A 13,073-nucleotide genomic window follows, 5' to 3' on the forward strand; every position below is an offset into this window, starting at 1 on the left:
TCGACAAGAAGCGTCCTCATTACTCCAGCCCAAACTCCATCGTCAAATTTATCACTGACATATTCATCCGTTAGATACTGCAACAGCCTCAGCATCTCTTTCGGATCCATCCATCCAATCCTGGTCAAATCTTCTGACATGTCTGACATGGCAATGATGCTCCCAAGTGGGTTCTCTAAAGGAAATCTCACCTGATCGCAAGAATGGATCGATATTTCTCACCCCATCCGTGACATTGTCCTAAAAGGGGAAGGGATAAGTTGTCAGGTCAATTGCTGACAGCCATTAGAGGGCAGTGTTTGGAATAAACAAAATAAAAGGCAACTATTCCTCCTGTTCGATTACAATACATTTACATATTTCCGGTTAAACACCTGTCTTTTAACACTGCATTTGTGTTCGATTAAAAATCGACAAATGACAACACTGAGACAGTGGCCGTGACAATCCAACCACTTTTAGGTTTTCTACGAACATTTATTGCCCTTTCCACCACTTTTCAAAAATTAATTTCCTTTGCAAAACAAGTACAGGAGTGTAAAAAATGCCAATTGCATAAAACGTGCTCCTACAATTGATCAAAATAATAACTAGGCTTTACAAAAATAATGCCCGGCTTATTGAATGCTGTGCTCAAACGAAAAATGCGGCCAAACCGAGTAATTTTTGATTATTCAACATTATTAATTATAAAACAAAAAACAATTTTATGGCTCAGGAAAAAAGTCTTTGCCTGTGTTTCGTTACATGAAAATTGGAAGAAAAATTTAAAGTAACGGAAAATACTCAAAAAGTATCAAATGCATTGATAATTTAGTAGCTGGAAGCCAAAACACGAATAGTAGGTCTTAATTCAGATGGAACTTGGACCAGTTTGGGCTGTGGTCCGTCTTGCAGGCACTTTGGGGCAGAGATTGCAGCAACTGAATGTGCTAGAGAATGTTTTTTTTAAACTAAGTACAGATTTTGATGAGAATCCCTCTGGACTGTAGGATGGGGGGTTGGGGGATGGGCAATGGGAATTCCTGCAAACTTTTGGGAAAGTTTTTCCCCAAAAAAAGTTTGGAGTGGAAGTGGGCGCAAAGTGATGACGTCAACCCCAACCAGGCTTTAACCTTTCAACTCTTCAACATGGCGGCAGTCTCGAAGAGTTTTAGGCCGATATTGGGGGCAATTTGCTGAGATTGTGCAAAGGGGCAGGCACCCCTGGATGGGGAGAGGCACCAGATCGATCCCTGGGCTGCTCCCCTCCTGCCCCCTTCCATTTTGGGGCGAGAAGACCGTGGTTTTGTTGACTTATTTTGCAGGTTTTCATCCCGAGCCCGACGTGAGTTGAGGTCTCAGACAGGGTGCCAGGTACCAGAGAGTCAGGCACTCAGCATCCATCCCTTGGCCAGGTCTCTCCACAGTAAACTCTGGGACACAGCAGCAAGGTCCAACTCCTGCACACAACTCACAGACACAAACGAAAAAATAAACAAAATAAAATAAATTATTAATAAAAACACAAATAATGCAAATTTTCATCTTTATCAATTGGTATACTCAACGTTAAGATTCATCATCTGCTGTATGTCAGACACTTTTGGTAACAGTTAAACTCGATTTAAATCTTTAAATTGCAATTAATAATGTTTTATGTAAGGGAGAGCTCCTCTTGCGAGTAGCAGATGCAGCTATTAACGCGATTTCAAAACTACCAGTGATATTAAGGTGATATTTAATATTTACCTGGGGGTGTGGACCGATTTTCGTAATTCCCGATCCAATCTTAATGAAATCATAATTGAGGAAAGATATTTTATGTTAACACGCACTTGAAGCTCGCCAGCAGAAACGTTATTTTTGTTTGGAAAAATAACAAAACGCACCTGATACTTTCTCCAGACACCACTAAAGTATCCTGCTCCTCTCCCAGTCTAAATTCATAAGTATTGATTTCATTGTGTTGAACTCATTTGCTATGTGGAGAATGGACATGTTCCAGGTTGATGTGTCGCAGCGCCCTGCTGACCCAACGAGTTGCCACACACCCCTCCAAAGGGAGATGGATATAATTGACACTTTCTGGGTTACTAATTAACCCTCGCACACCTAACCGAATGGGTAAATTGTGTTGTGATAATGGGAGAAGATGTGCTCCATTCTGTTAATGTAAGCTGCATAATGGGTTAACTCAATGACATACTCTCCTGGGTAGCATGAAATGTCAACTTTCCATATGTCGTTGTATTTCTTTTTAATCCAGAGCTGTACTGCACATCCCACAGGTCTCACAGAGGCAGGGTCAGGTTACCTGTTCTCTTGCGCTCAGACAACAAGCACTGGGCTATTAAAAGCTCTCGGAGATACTTCTCTAATTGAGATCTACCCCCACTTGTACAGAAAGCAGGGAAGAATGCCTTTGACACTGAATGAGCAAGAAAAAAGCTTCCAGTTCATGAAATCTGAACGCCCAAGTAAAAAATCAGTACTGCAGCTCGATTCCATGCCTTTAACCAGGGAATCTAGTTCTTCAGAGCTACTTCACAGACTCCACCCAGTCCTCCTGTAAGTCAGAATGCATTTAAAATGTTGCGAGGACAGATTATAACCTACAGATTGCAATTCTTGCACCACCCATTTCATGTTTGCCCCGATTTATTCCAGCAACTAGGAACTCTGCAGGAAAGACAGAGAGAGAAGTGTGGCCCCGAAGGATCGGGAGACTCTGAGAAAAACTGAGGGGGTTTCTCTCTCCCCCCACCCCCTCTTTTTCCTTGCTTGCTTGACTTTTATTTCAGCAGGTTTGCTGCTTATTCACGTCACAAGGTTGACAGCTTTGCACCAAATCAGATCGCTCGTTGAGTTGGTCCACGAGGCGTCACTGGTTTAGTTCAGAGCTCAGAAGCACCGTGGGACCACACTCTGAGGTCGGTTTAAAGGGCTGTGGGGTTTTAAACAGATCGTGTGTGCCTGTGAGTTTGGCTCCCCTCTCCAACACACATACTTCAAGATGGTAAGTGAATTTGAGCAGTTGAGCATGAGGGTGGAAGGAGGGGGGACTCTGTAAACATTTACTTACATTATAGAACGTTTTAACATCAATCAGGAGACTGCCTTTGAAAGATATCAGGGAATCTCCCAGCTCAGTGAACCCTTGTACCTGAACTCGGGAGTCAAACTCTGACAATCGGAAAGGCTGTCCGCAAGATCGTTGCTTTTTCTCTATCCCGCATGTTACTCCCACAGATCTTCCCAACTTACTGACAAGGAGTTGCGTGCAGTCTGCTCTTTGAGAAGGATCTTTTACTCTGAGGGGGACAGTGTGTAAAGCGAGCTCGCTGAGAAAAGAGAAGGGGATTGAGAACACTCTAAAGCACCGGGCTGTAACTCACTGACTCTGCAACTAGCTCCCACACACTCCCAAACAAAACAGCAACAGAAAGTTGGATGTAGTGCCACTTTCTTAATTGTTTCTTCCTCTCAGACGAAGCTATAAGGGTCCAGAGGCTCGAATTCTACCTGACCACTGTAGCTTTCTGCTAATTCCACTCGGACCCCATTGGAGGCGGACTGATTCTTCTAAGAATCCTTGTGTTTCACATCAGATTCAGGCCTCTGAATCAAAGTGTACCTACAAGCTCATGTCCTTGCATTATTCACCGTGCCCAGGGACTGAGCCAGTGATTCACTGCTCAGGGTGACTCGGGTTGATGGGCTGCTGATGTCTTGCTAGCATGGTAATGATGCAGCAGAAAAATGTGCAGTGGCTGCTCAGCGTCTCCGAGAGAGAGGATGAAGGAGTTGATCAGACTAGGATCCTGAGTTAATAGTTGAGTTTGCAGGGTATTGAAATCCCCCAGAGCAACAGCTTCAACGGGAGACGTTTATAAAGTTTCCCACGACTCCTACACCAGTTTAAATGCGGTGTGTGTGTGTGTGTTTGGGGATGGGGAGGTGGGCAGGGGGGGAAGGTATTTGATGTGTGGTTTTAGGATTGTGCACTTTGAATGGAATATTTCCTTATTCTGTAATCTGATTGCTGTTTCTGCATTGTCTAATGTGTGTGGGTGAGAGTGAGTGCAACTTCTTTTCTATTCACTGTGTTTGGGGGCTGGAAACTAACGTTTGAAGAAGGTGGATAATGTTTCAATAATGGGCAGGTTCACTCTCTCTCTCTATCCTCTCCGCCTCCCCCCCCCCCCAACATACACACCCCCTTTCCAGGCTTTCAATGGGTGTATTTCCTTTTACTCTCCTCTGACAGTCTCTATCTCTCCTCGTTAACCCTTCTCCTTTCTGTCTATCCCAGCCCTCCTTCTTTCACTCCATTTTTGTGACCCCTCCTTCCCTTTCAATTTGCGCCTCCCTCCTCTCTGTCACTCCATCTTCTCTATGTCTCACTTTCCTCTCTGTGCCTCTCCCTCTCTATCCTACGTCTCTCTCTCTTTATGCTTTGCTTCTTTCACTCGGTTTTTGACTATCTGACTCCTTCCTCCGTCTGCCCCGCCCACTCTCTCTCTCTCTGGTTGTTACTGCCTCCCTCCCTCCCTCTTTATCTATTTTTCTCTACTCCTTTCGATCTCTCACTCCACCACTATCTCCCGTCCATTCTCAGCAGATTTATCTGTTTGCCCTTGCCACTTTCAGTTTTGTGTGTTTTTTTCCCTTCTCCATCTCCTTTTTCTCTCTCTCTCTCTCCTTCAGTAAGTTGGCGTTGTTCTGTCTCTGTCTCCATCGATCCCTCTCTGGTGAGCGCGCGGAACTGGAAGCCACGGGAATCCCACTTCTCAACTTGTAAAACTGCGAATAAAGTTGTGAAAGTTGTAAAGTGGAGCTGCTGATGTGTGTATGAGGCCAGTTGTGTGAGTCAGTCTCTCCCTGGGGGGTGGGGTGTATGTGGGAAAGACACTGCTTGTGCCAGATTAGAGACAGTTAGATGTCCGGGAATCTCAATGTGCCGGGAAAACAGAAACAGACCCCACACCCGCCCAGAAACCAACAGCAGCACGAGTTTCAAATAGTTTCGCCAAGTGAAACGCAAAACAAATGGGCAAAATCCAACAAATGCGAGAGTTGGGGAAGACCTGCCAACTCTGAGAATGGCGGAGTTCCAACCCGCGAAAATCCTTCCAGTTCTAATTGTGATTCGATTCTTATTTTTCCAATTGTGTGTGTGTAACCATCTCTCTCTCTTCCTCCCCTCCCCTGCTTCCCCCCCACCCCGCCGTCCCCCCTCTCTCATCCTTCTTCCTTTTTGCCTCGCCCTCTCTCTTTGCTCCCTCCTCCCACCTCATTCCCTCTGTCTGCCCACTCCTTTCCGTCTTTCTGTCCCCATCCTCTCTACTCCCTTCCCCGCTCTCTCCCTCCCCCCTCTCCTCCCTCGCTCATTCTCTCTTCCTCTGTCCCCTCTTTTCTTCATCCCCCTCTTTCTTTTTGTCCCTCTCTTCCGTCTTTCTCTACCCCACACTCCCTTTCCTCTTCCCCATTTCTCTTAACCCCTTCTCCTCCTTTCTCTCCTCCTCCCTTTCTCCCCCCGCCGCCTTTGTCTCCCCTCTCCCTTTTCTTTGTCCCTCTCTCTCTTTTTCTCTTCCCATTTTTACCTCCCCCTCTCCCAATTCTCTTCCCTTTCTCTCTCCCCTTCCTCTCTCCCCGATTTTCTCCCTCTTTCTCCCCACCTCCCCTTTTCTCTTCTCCCCCTTCTCTCTCCCCCTCTCTTTCTCCCCTCCCTCTCTCTCCCCGTCTTTCTTCCGCTCTCTCTCCCCCTCTCTCTTTCCTCCCTCTTTCTCCCCCTCTCCCTCTCTTCCCCCTCTTCCACTTTCTCCCCCTCCCTCTCTCTCTCCCCCCTCCCTCTCTTTCCCTCTCTCCGTCTCTCTTCCCCCTTTCCCTCTCTCTCCCCCTCTCCCTCTCTCTTCTCCCTTTCCCTCTCTTTCCCCATTTCCCTCTCTCTTCCCCCTCCCTCTCTCTTCCCCCTCTCCCTCTGTCTCCCCTGCGTCTCCCCCCTCTCCCTCTCCCCGCTCTCTCTCTTTCTCCCCCGTCACCCTCTCCTCCATCCGCAGAACACCATTCTGTGCTGCCAGGACCAGTGCTTTGTAGGAGAGCAGGACTATGAGTACTCTTCCTCGGACGCGACGTCAGCCAGTGTTGACATTTCCATGGAAACCTGGTACTCTCAGTGTCCGGGCGGTCTCCTGGACAACAGCAGAAGCAGCCAGCAAGAAGCACAGCCACAAGGTAAGAGACACAGCCCTGGACACAGAGCAACTCCCCCAGAAACCCTGTCCAGTCAGTGCACCAGGGATTGGGTCCCCCAAGAGTGCCAACAATAGACACTAAACTCCGAGAATAGTCACTAAATTCTAAGAATAGACGCTAAACTTTCACAATAGTCACTACTAAACTCTAAGAATAGTCACTAAACCCTAATCGCAAAGGGAACTCAGCGTAGGTTAACCCAGCAGAACTGTCCCAGCTCCACGGTTTACTCAGCCCCTTCTTGCTATGTCTTTCTGGGTTTTTTTTTACACACTCTGTTGCCTCGACCTTTGGCTTTTTCGCCTGGAACCCGCCTGTATAAATAACCCGGGCTAAACATTAAACCGACAATCTCCGCATGCTCTCAGTCGCGTGGATAGACTGAGTTCCCGCTGATTGACTGCAACCTCCAGAGCCGAACTGCCGGAGACTCGAGTCCAAGAGGAAGGGAGGGAAACAGGTGTCGTGGAGGGCGTGGGGAGCTTGGTTGTGGCGAGGAGGTGGGTGGTAGGAGAGCTGGTCTGGCTGCGGGGTGCTTGACTTATCCTCAAGTCACCAGGGATAGTTTATATAGACTGGCACCCAATGATATGAATGACCGGATATACTCCGGCACCAAGCAGCATGTTATAACTCAGTGACTGGCATCACTCTATGATTTGTTTTCATTTCTCATTAGACTATTTCTTGGAATATGACACTGCTGTGCATGATGATTTCAGGTGGACAGGCCACTTGTCATCCCAGCTCTACAAAAACAAACAGGTAATTTATTGATAAAATTCTCATGATTCTGTGAATCTGCTCGCCTGTGTTTATCTAATGTGTACCAAACCAATAACCATTGGACAATCAGAATCAATAATTTTATTTCCTTACAATATCTGTGATCCAAGAAAACAGGAACAGGATGAGGACATTCACCCCATCAAACCTATTCCACCATTCAGTTAGATCATGGCTGACCTTTGTCTCAGCTCCATCTATCACCCAATAAATTGACAAAATTTTCAGAACCTTTGCTAAAGAACAAAGAAGAACAAAAAACAATACAGCACAGGAACATGCCTTTTGGCCCACCAAGCCTGCGCCAACACATGACACCTTTCTAAACTAAATACTTTGGTGTCTACATGGTCCATATCCCTCTACTCCCTGCCTATTCACATATCTGTCATGATGCCTATTAAATGTTGCTATTGTATCTGCTTCTACCACTTCCTCTGGCAGGGTATTCCTCACTATCCACAGCTCCTCCAATCTTTGTGTCATCTGCAAACTTACTAATCAGATCACCTACATTCTCCTTTAAATCATTTATTTATATTCCAAACAACAGGGGTCCTAGCACTGGTCCCTGTGGAACACCACTGTTTACAGATCTCCAATCAGAACAACAGCCTTCTCCTGCTCCTCTCTGCTTTCAATGACCAAGGCATTTCTGTATCCACTTACCAACTCACAATGGATCCCATGTGACTTTACCTTCTGCATCAGCCTGCCATGAGGGTCCTCGTTAAAGGCCTTGTTAAATAAAGTCCATGTATACAACATCCACTGCCCTATTCTCATCAGTCATCTTTGTCACTTCTGCAAAAAACTCAATCCAGTTTTTGAAATACCACCTCCCCAGCACAAATTTGTGAATACTTAAGCCTGTTGTATCTTTTAAAAGAGAATTGGGTATTATCGGAAGAATCAGAAAATGGATAGCTAGAGAGTAAAGGCAGGTGAGTGGGACTAGGTGCAGTTTACTTGAAGAGAACAGTTATGTACAAGAGGTGTTGAATGGCCTTTTGTGTTGTAACTGTCCCATGAGTCTATGTATCAGAGAGGAAGGCTGCCTTGATTGGACTGCTACTATCCAGTTTTAGTGCTCTGATTCCTTCAAGCATACCATGCTACTCCATACCCCAGAATGTAAAACTAGATTTATCAGGGACTTATATAGTATTTTAGATTTTTATTCAGATTGCAACAATTTAGAAACATACACTAATACAGTCTGGATAGAGACTATTCAGCCTATTGTGCATGTAAGACTATAAGAAATAGGAACAGGATTAGGCCATTTGGCCTCTCGGACCTGGTCTGTAATTCAGTAGGATCATGGTTGATCCAATTTTCCTCACATGCACTTTCCTGCCCTTTCCCCACAACCCTTGATTTCCTTACTGACTAAAAATCTATCTTTCTCAGCCTTAAATATACACAAAGATTCTGCTCCACAGCCTAAATGTGCAGCTATTACTTCTTTAGTAATTGATTCCAACATTTTTTCCAACAATACAGGTTAGACTAATTGACCTCTCCTTTTGAATAGGGATATCACATTGGCAGTTTTGCAATCTTTTGATACTTTTCCAGAATCCAAGGATTTTTGGAAAATTGTAACTAACTCATCCACTATCCTCCTGCAGCTCCTTATTTTAGGATCCAAGGATGCAAGCCGGGAGACTTATCTGCCTTTAGCCAATTAGTATGTCTAATATTACTTCTTGAGTGATGGTGATAGTACTTAATTCCTCCCCCATATTCTTTAGTATTAATGGGATGTTTGAAATTTCTTCCACTTGAAAGCTGATGCGAAATATCGTTTAACTTCTCTGTAATTTCCTTGTTCCCCATAGCTATCTCCCCAGATTCATTTTCTGTTCACTTTGACCCCTCTTTTCATTTTTATATATTTAAAGAAGATCTGACTGTCAGTTTGTATATTTCTCACTAGTTTTCCTTTGTAGTTTATTTCCTCTCGCTTAATTATCCTTTTAGTCCTTTGCTGGATTTTGAATTTATCCCAGTCTTTGGGGCTATCACTGATTTTTGCCTCCTTATATGCTTTTTCATTCAATTTAATACTTTCCTTAATCTCCTTGGTTAGCCATGGTTGGTTTATCCCTCTTAGAATCTTTCCTCCCTTACTGGGATATATTTTTGCTCAGGGTCATGAATTACCTCCTTAAATGTACTGGCTCTTTTATGGATCTCTTTTATTTCCACAGCTACAGGATACTCTTGAACAAAAGGAGGAAGAACTTGCCAGACTCCATGAGGAAAACAGCAAGTTGAGAGAATACCTAAACTCTACTTATGTCAAATCATTGGAGGAGAAGGCCAGGGTAGGTGGTTGTCAAAGTGCACATAAGCTTCAGGACTCTTGGGTCCTACTTGTTTCAGTGGACTTATAAAGCCATTAAGATTCAGATCAGATGTCCTTAAATGTCAAATTCTACATCTTTATGTTCAACCACAAGCTATAAGCACTGAGTAATGTAATAAATTTCCATTTTGAGGCTGCAGTGTTGGTGTAAAACACTCCCAGGTTACTTATGGTGCAGCATTAGATACAAGTAAATCTCCCTCTAAAATATACCCATCAAACATTTCCAGGAGAGGTGCAGCATGGGGTTAGATACTGAGTAAAACTCCCTCTACAGTGGCCCCATCAAACACTCCCAGGACAGGTACAGCACAGGGTTAGATACAGGGTAAAGTTCCCTCTACACTTTCCCCATCAAACACTCCCAGGACAGGTACAGCATGGGGTTAGATACAGAGTAAAACTCTGTCTACACTCTCCCCATTAAACTCTCCCAGGACAGGAACAGCATGGGGTGAGATACAGAGTAAAACTTCAACACCTGCCTAATACATAGTGCACTGATCCCAGTGTCAGGAATGTTTGTCCCATCATGTCAATGTGTCAGTTTTCATTTCCTGTTCTTGACATCTTTGTCATTTGATGAATGATCATAATCAACATGTTGACTGGGGCTGTTCAGTGTTGTGTGTTCACCTCCAGTGGGGATTGGATTGGGACTGCACCAGGCATACTTTAGATAAGATTTTTTGATTATCAATGAACACATTTTGGTGTCATTGTGGCTCACTAGCTAGCATTCTTGACTCTTAAGTTGGAAGGTTGTGAATTCAAGTCCCACTCCAGTTTACATTATATAGGCCAACACCTCAGGAGCATATTGAGAGAGTGCTGCATTGTCCATGGTGCTGAAATATTAAACTGTCTACCCTCTGGGGTGGATGCCAAAGACCCCAAGGAGCAAATTTAAAGAATAGCACGGCAGTTCTCGCTGGTTTCTGGTCTAATATTTATGCTTGACCCACCAGCACTAAAACAGATTATCTGGTCATTTATCTTATGGCTGTATGTGGGATCTTGCTGTGCACAAATTACGTGCCTATTTTCGACATCACAACAGTGACTAGACTTCAAGACTGCTCCATTGACTGTAAAAGGTTTCAAAGTTCTCTTTCTGTTCTACTTTTGAGACTTAGAGCATCTCACTGTGGCTTTTTTTTTAACAGAAATTATTGGCACAAAATGGGCAAAAGAAAGGAGGGATCTTCAAATGTAAGAAACGCCTGTTTGAGAAGCAGGAGGAGCCTGGTATTTACTACACCGACCAACCAGCATCAGAGAACTTTGCAAAGAGAGGGCGAGGAAATTCCACCTGTACAAACGGAAGTAGCTACCATACTGCCCAAGATGACCATCATACTCCCTATGTCGAAACCTGGGTGCTCAAAACCTTGGGTTTAAAAGATGCCAACACTATTGATGACAGTTCTTCAGCTAACTATAGTGCCATTATTTCTGAAACATTGGTTGATTACAGCAGAGATCAACTGAAGATGACTGAGTTCAACACGGACTATGCAGTACCGGCAGATTATGTCCAGGATCCTGTATCCCCAGTGGATTTCCTTCTTAACCCCTGCTCAATGGATACTTCCTGTAACAAAAACCTCTCCCCTGACCCCCATTATCCACCTCTAGCTCACCCGAGCAATGCACTTTACCAGTCCACAGGATCATCCTTTCACACAGGCAAGGCAGCCCCGAATAAAACGGATGTGGCCTTCTCCACCTCACTCAATCCCCACCGCAATGTGAAGACGCATACCTTCTGCCAAGGCCAAGCGTTTGTGCAGCGTGATGGGGAGGGAGGTTGGAGGTTCACCTGGGTCCCCAGCCAGGCTGATTGAGCACTGACACTGTCACCATTACAAACTGTTTACAAAAACATACAAGTTCTCTGCACTTGAAATCTCACAAGCATGAAGGAGACCAACAGCTTTGCACAAATTACCGACCAGTCTTGAATTTGTCTTTTCTATAAAACCCTGAAAATGTAACTCTCAACATTATAATTAGGATAGTATAATTTTACAATGTCCTGAGTGAGACTAGAAGCGTAATCTTTTTCTTCTTCTGGGAGCAGATTATGATTCATTTGGACAAAGATAAAGGAAACACTTTGCAACTTACTGCCAGTACACCTTGACACTGTGATTGACTTTTGAACTTTAGGAATATCTAAGAAACACCAGTGTGGATCAATGACCAGATAATCTGTCTCTTTTTTTAAATAGTGTTTCTGTTTGAAGGAAGAATGTTAGCAAGGAAATGGAAAGAATTCCTAACTTATCCTCTTGAAGTAATGATTTGAACATCCACTTGAAGAGGCAGACATGACCACAGTTTGGCAGCACTCGAATAACTGAAATATTTGAGCATATCCACCAAGGGAACTAATACCTCAAAGTCGGTCAAGTGGAGTCGTTTGGTCATGTTTGCTTCAGATGTTTGAGTTCCATCCAATTGTTTATGCAGAGTAGATCTCAGCAGTGAAACATTTGCCTCTGGTGGGGCAACCATCAATATAATAGAATTCACCCTTCCTCATGGATCTCCAATTTGCCTTTTGGATCTCCAATCTGCCTCTCATAGCTCCTTTTGAAGCTCCAACTGCCTGTCAGAGCTGTGTTCAGAGCTCCAACCTGCTTCTCAGAGCCCCTTTCCTAGCTCCAACCTGCCTTTCAGAGCTCCTTTCAGAGCTCCAACCTGCCTCTCAGAGCTCCAACTTGTTAGTGTCAAAACTGTGCCACTTTTCCCAGCAGAGTCAACTGATCAAAAAGGCACAAAAATCTTTCAATATTGAGAGTCTTTGAAAATCAAGAGATGAAATTTGATTAACGTTATTCTGATCACAATTATCTGCAACAAAGTTGAAAATTTAGATCTATATTCTGAAATAAATGCGAAAGGTAATTTTCCCGATAATTAATAGTGATAATTATAGTGAGCCTAGGTCCTAACGCTGTAAATTAGCAGTGTGACTTGTGACAATGTATTATATTGGATAACAGAATTTACAGCACGGAAGTAGATCATTTGCCCCAATGGGGCCATATTCCACATTAGCCTCCTCCCACAATGTATCGCCTCATCTCATTAAATTTATTTCTCCTTCATGTTTTCACCCAGCTTTGCCTTAAATACATCGATAATGTTCACCTTAACCATTCCTGGTGGGAGTGAGTTCCACATTCTCACCACTCGTTGGGTAAAGATGTTTCTCCTAAATTCCTTATAATTTTTTATTCATTCTTGGGATGTGGGTGTCACCAGCTAGGAAGGCATATTTTTCCCCATCCGTAATTACCCTTGAGAAGGTGACGGTGAGCAGCCTTCTGGAACCCTGCAGTCCATATTGTGTGGGAACACCAAATGTGTTGTTAGGAAGGGGCTTATTTATTAATGAGGGATTTATCAAAGAGTAATTGTGATGAAAACCCCTAGTTTGTGGTACCCCCTACAACTGGAAACACTTTTCCAATGTCTACCTTATCTAACCACTTTATAGTTTTAAAAATCTTTATTACGTCACCATTCAGCCTCCATTTTGAGAGGAAAAGCTCCATCTTCTTCATTCTTTCTTGGTGGTTATAAACTCTCAATTCCGGTGTCATCCTTATGAATCTTTTTTGTACCTTCTCCAAAACCAATACGTCATTTTTATAAATGCAGAGAC

At 44.0% G+C, this 13,073-nt stretch overlaps 1 protein-coding gene across 2 annotated transcripts; it reads left to right on the forward strand.

The window, feature by feature from the left end:
* Positions 1 to 2,847: 2,847 nt before the first annotated feature.
* Positions 2,848 to 12,686, forward strand: gmnc (geminin coiled-coil domain containing). 2 transcript variants are annotated; one of them, XM_080186067.1, is made up of 5 exons: positions 2,848 to 2,998; positions 6,042 to 6,216; positions 6,917 to 7,002; positions 9,240 to 9,356; positions 10,564 to 12,686. In XM_080186067.1, the coding sequence occupies exons 1-5, from the start codon at positions 2,996 to 2,998 to the stop codon at positions 11,242 to 11,244; spliced, it is 1,062 nt and encodes a 353-aa protein (XP_080042193.1). In that variant the 5' UTR covers positions 2,848 to 2,995; the 3' UTR covers positions 11,245 to 12,686. The 2 variants fall into 2 exon arrangements, with proteins under 2 accessions (XP_080042193.1, XP_080042194.1); XM_080186068.1 differs by lacking the exon at positions 2,848 to 2,998 and adding an exon at positions 4,406 to 4,827.
* Positions 12,687 to 13,073: the final 387 nt, after the last annotated feature.

This window comes from Carcharhinus amblyrhynchos, chromosome 3 (genome assembly GCF_965287045.1).
Source record: "Carcharhinus amblyrhynchos chromosome 3, sCarAmb.v2.hapA, whole genome shotgun sequence".
NCBI lineage: Eukaryota > Metazoa > Chordata > Chondrichthyes > Carcharhiniformes > Carcharhinidae > Carcharhinus > Carcharhinus amblyrhynchos.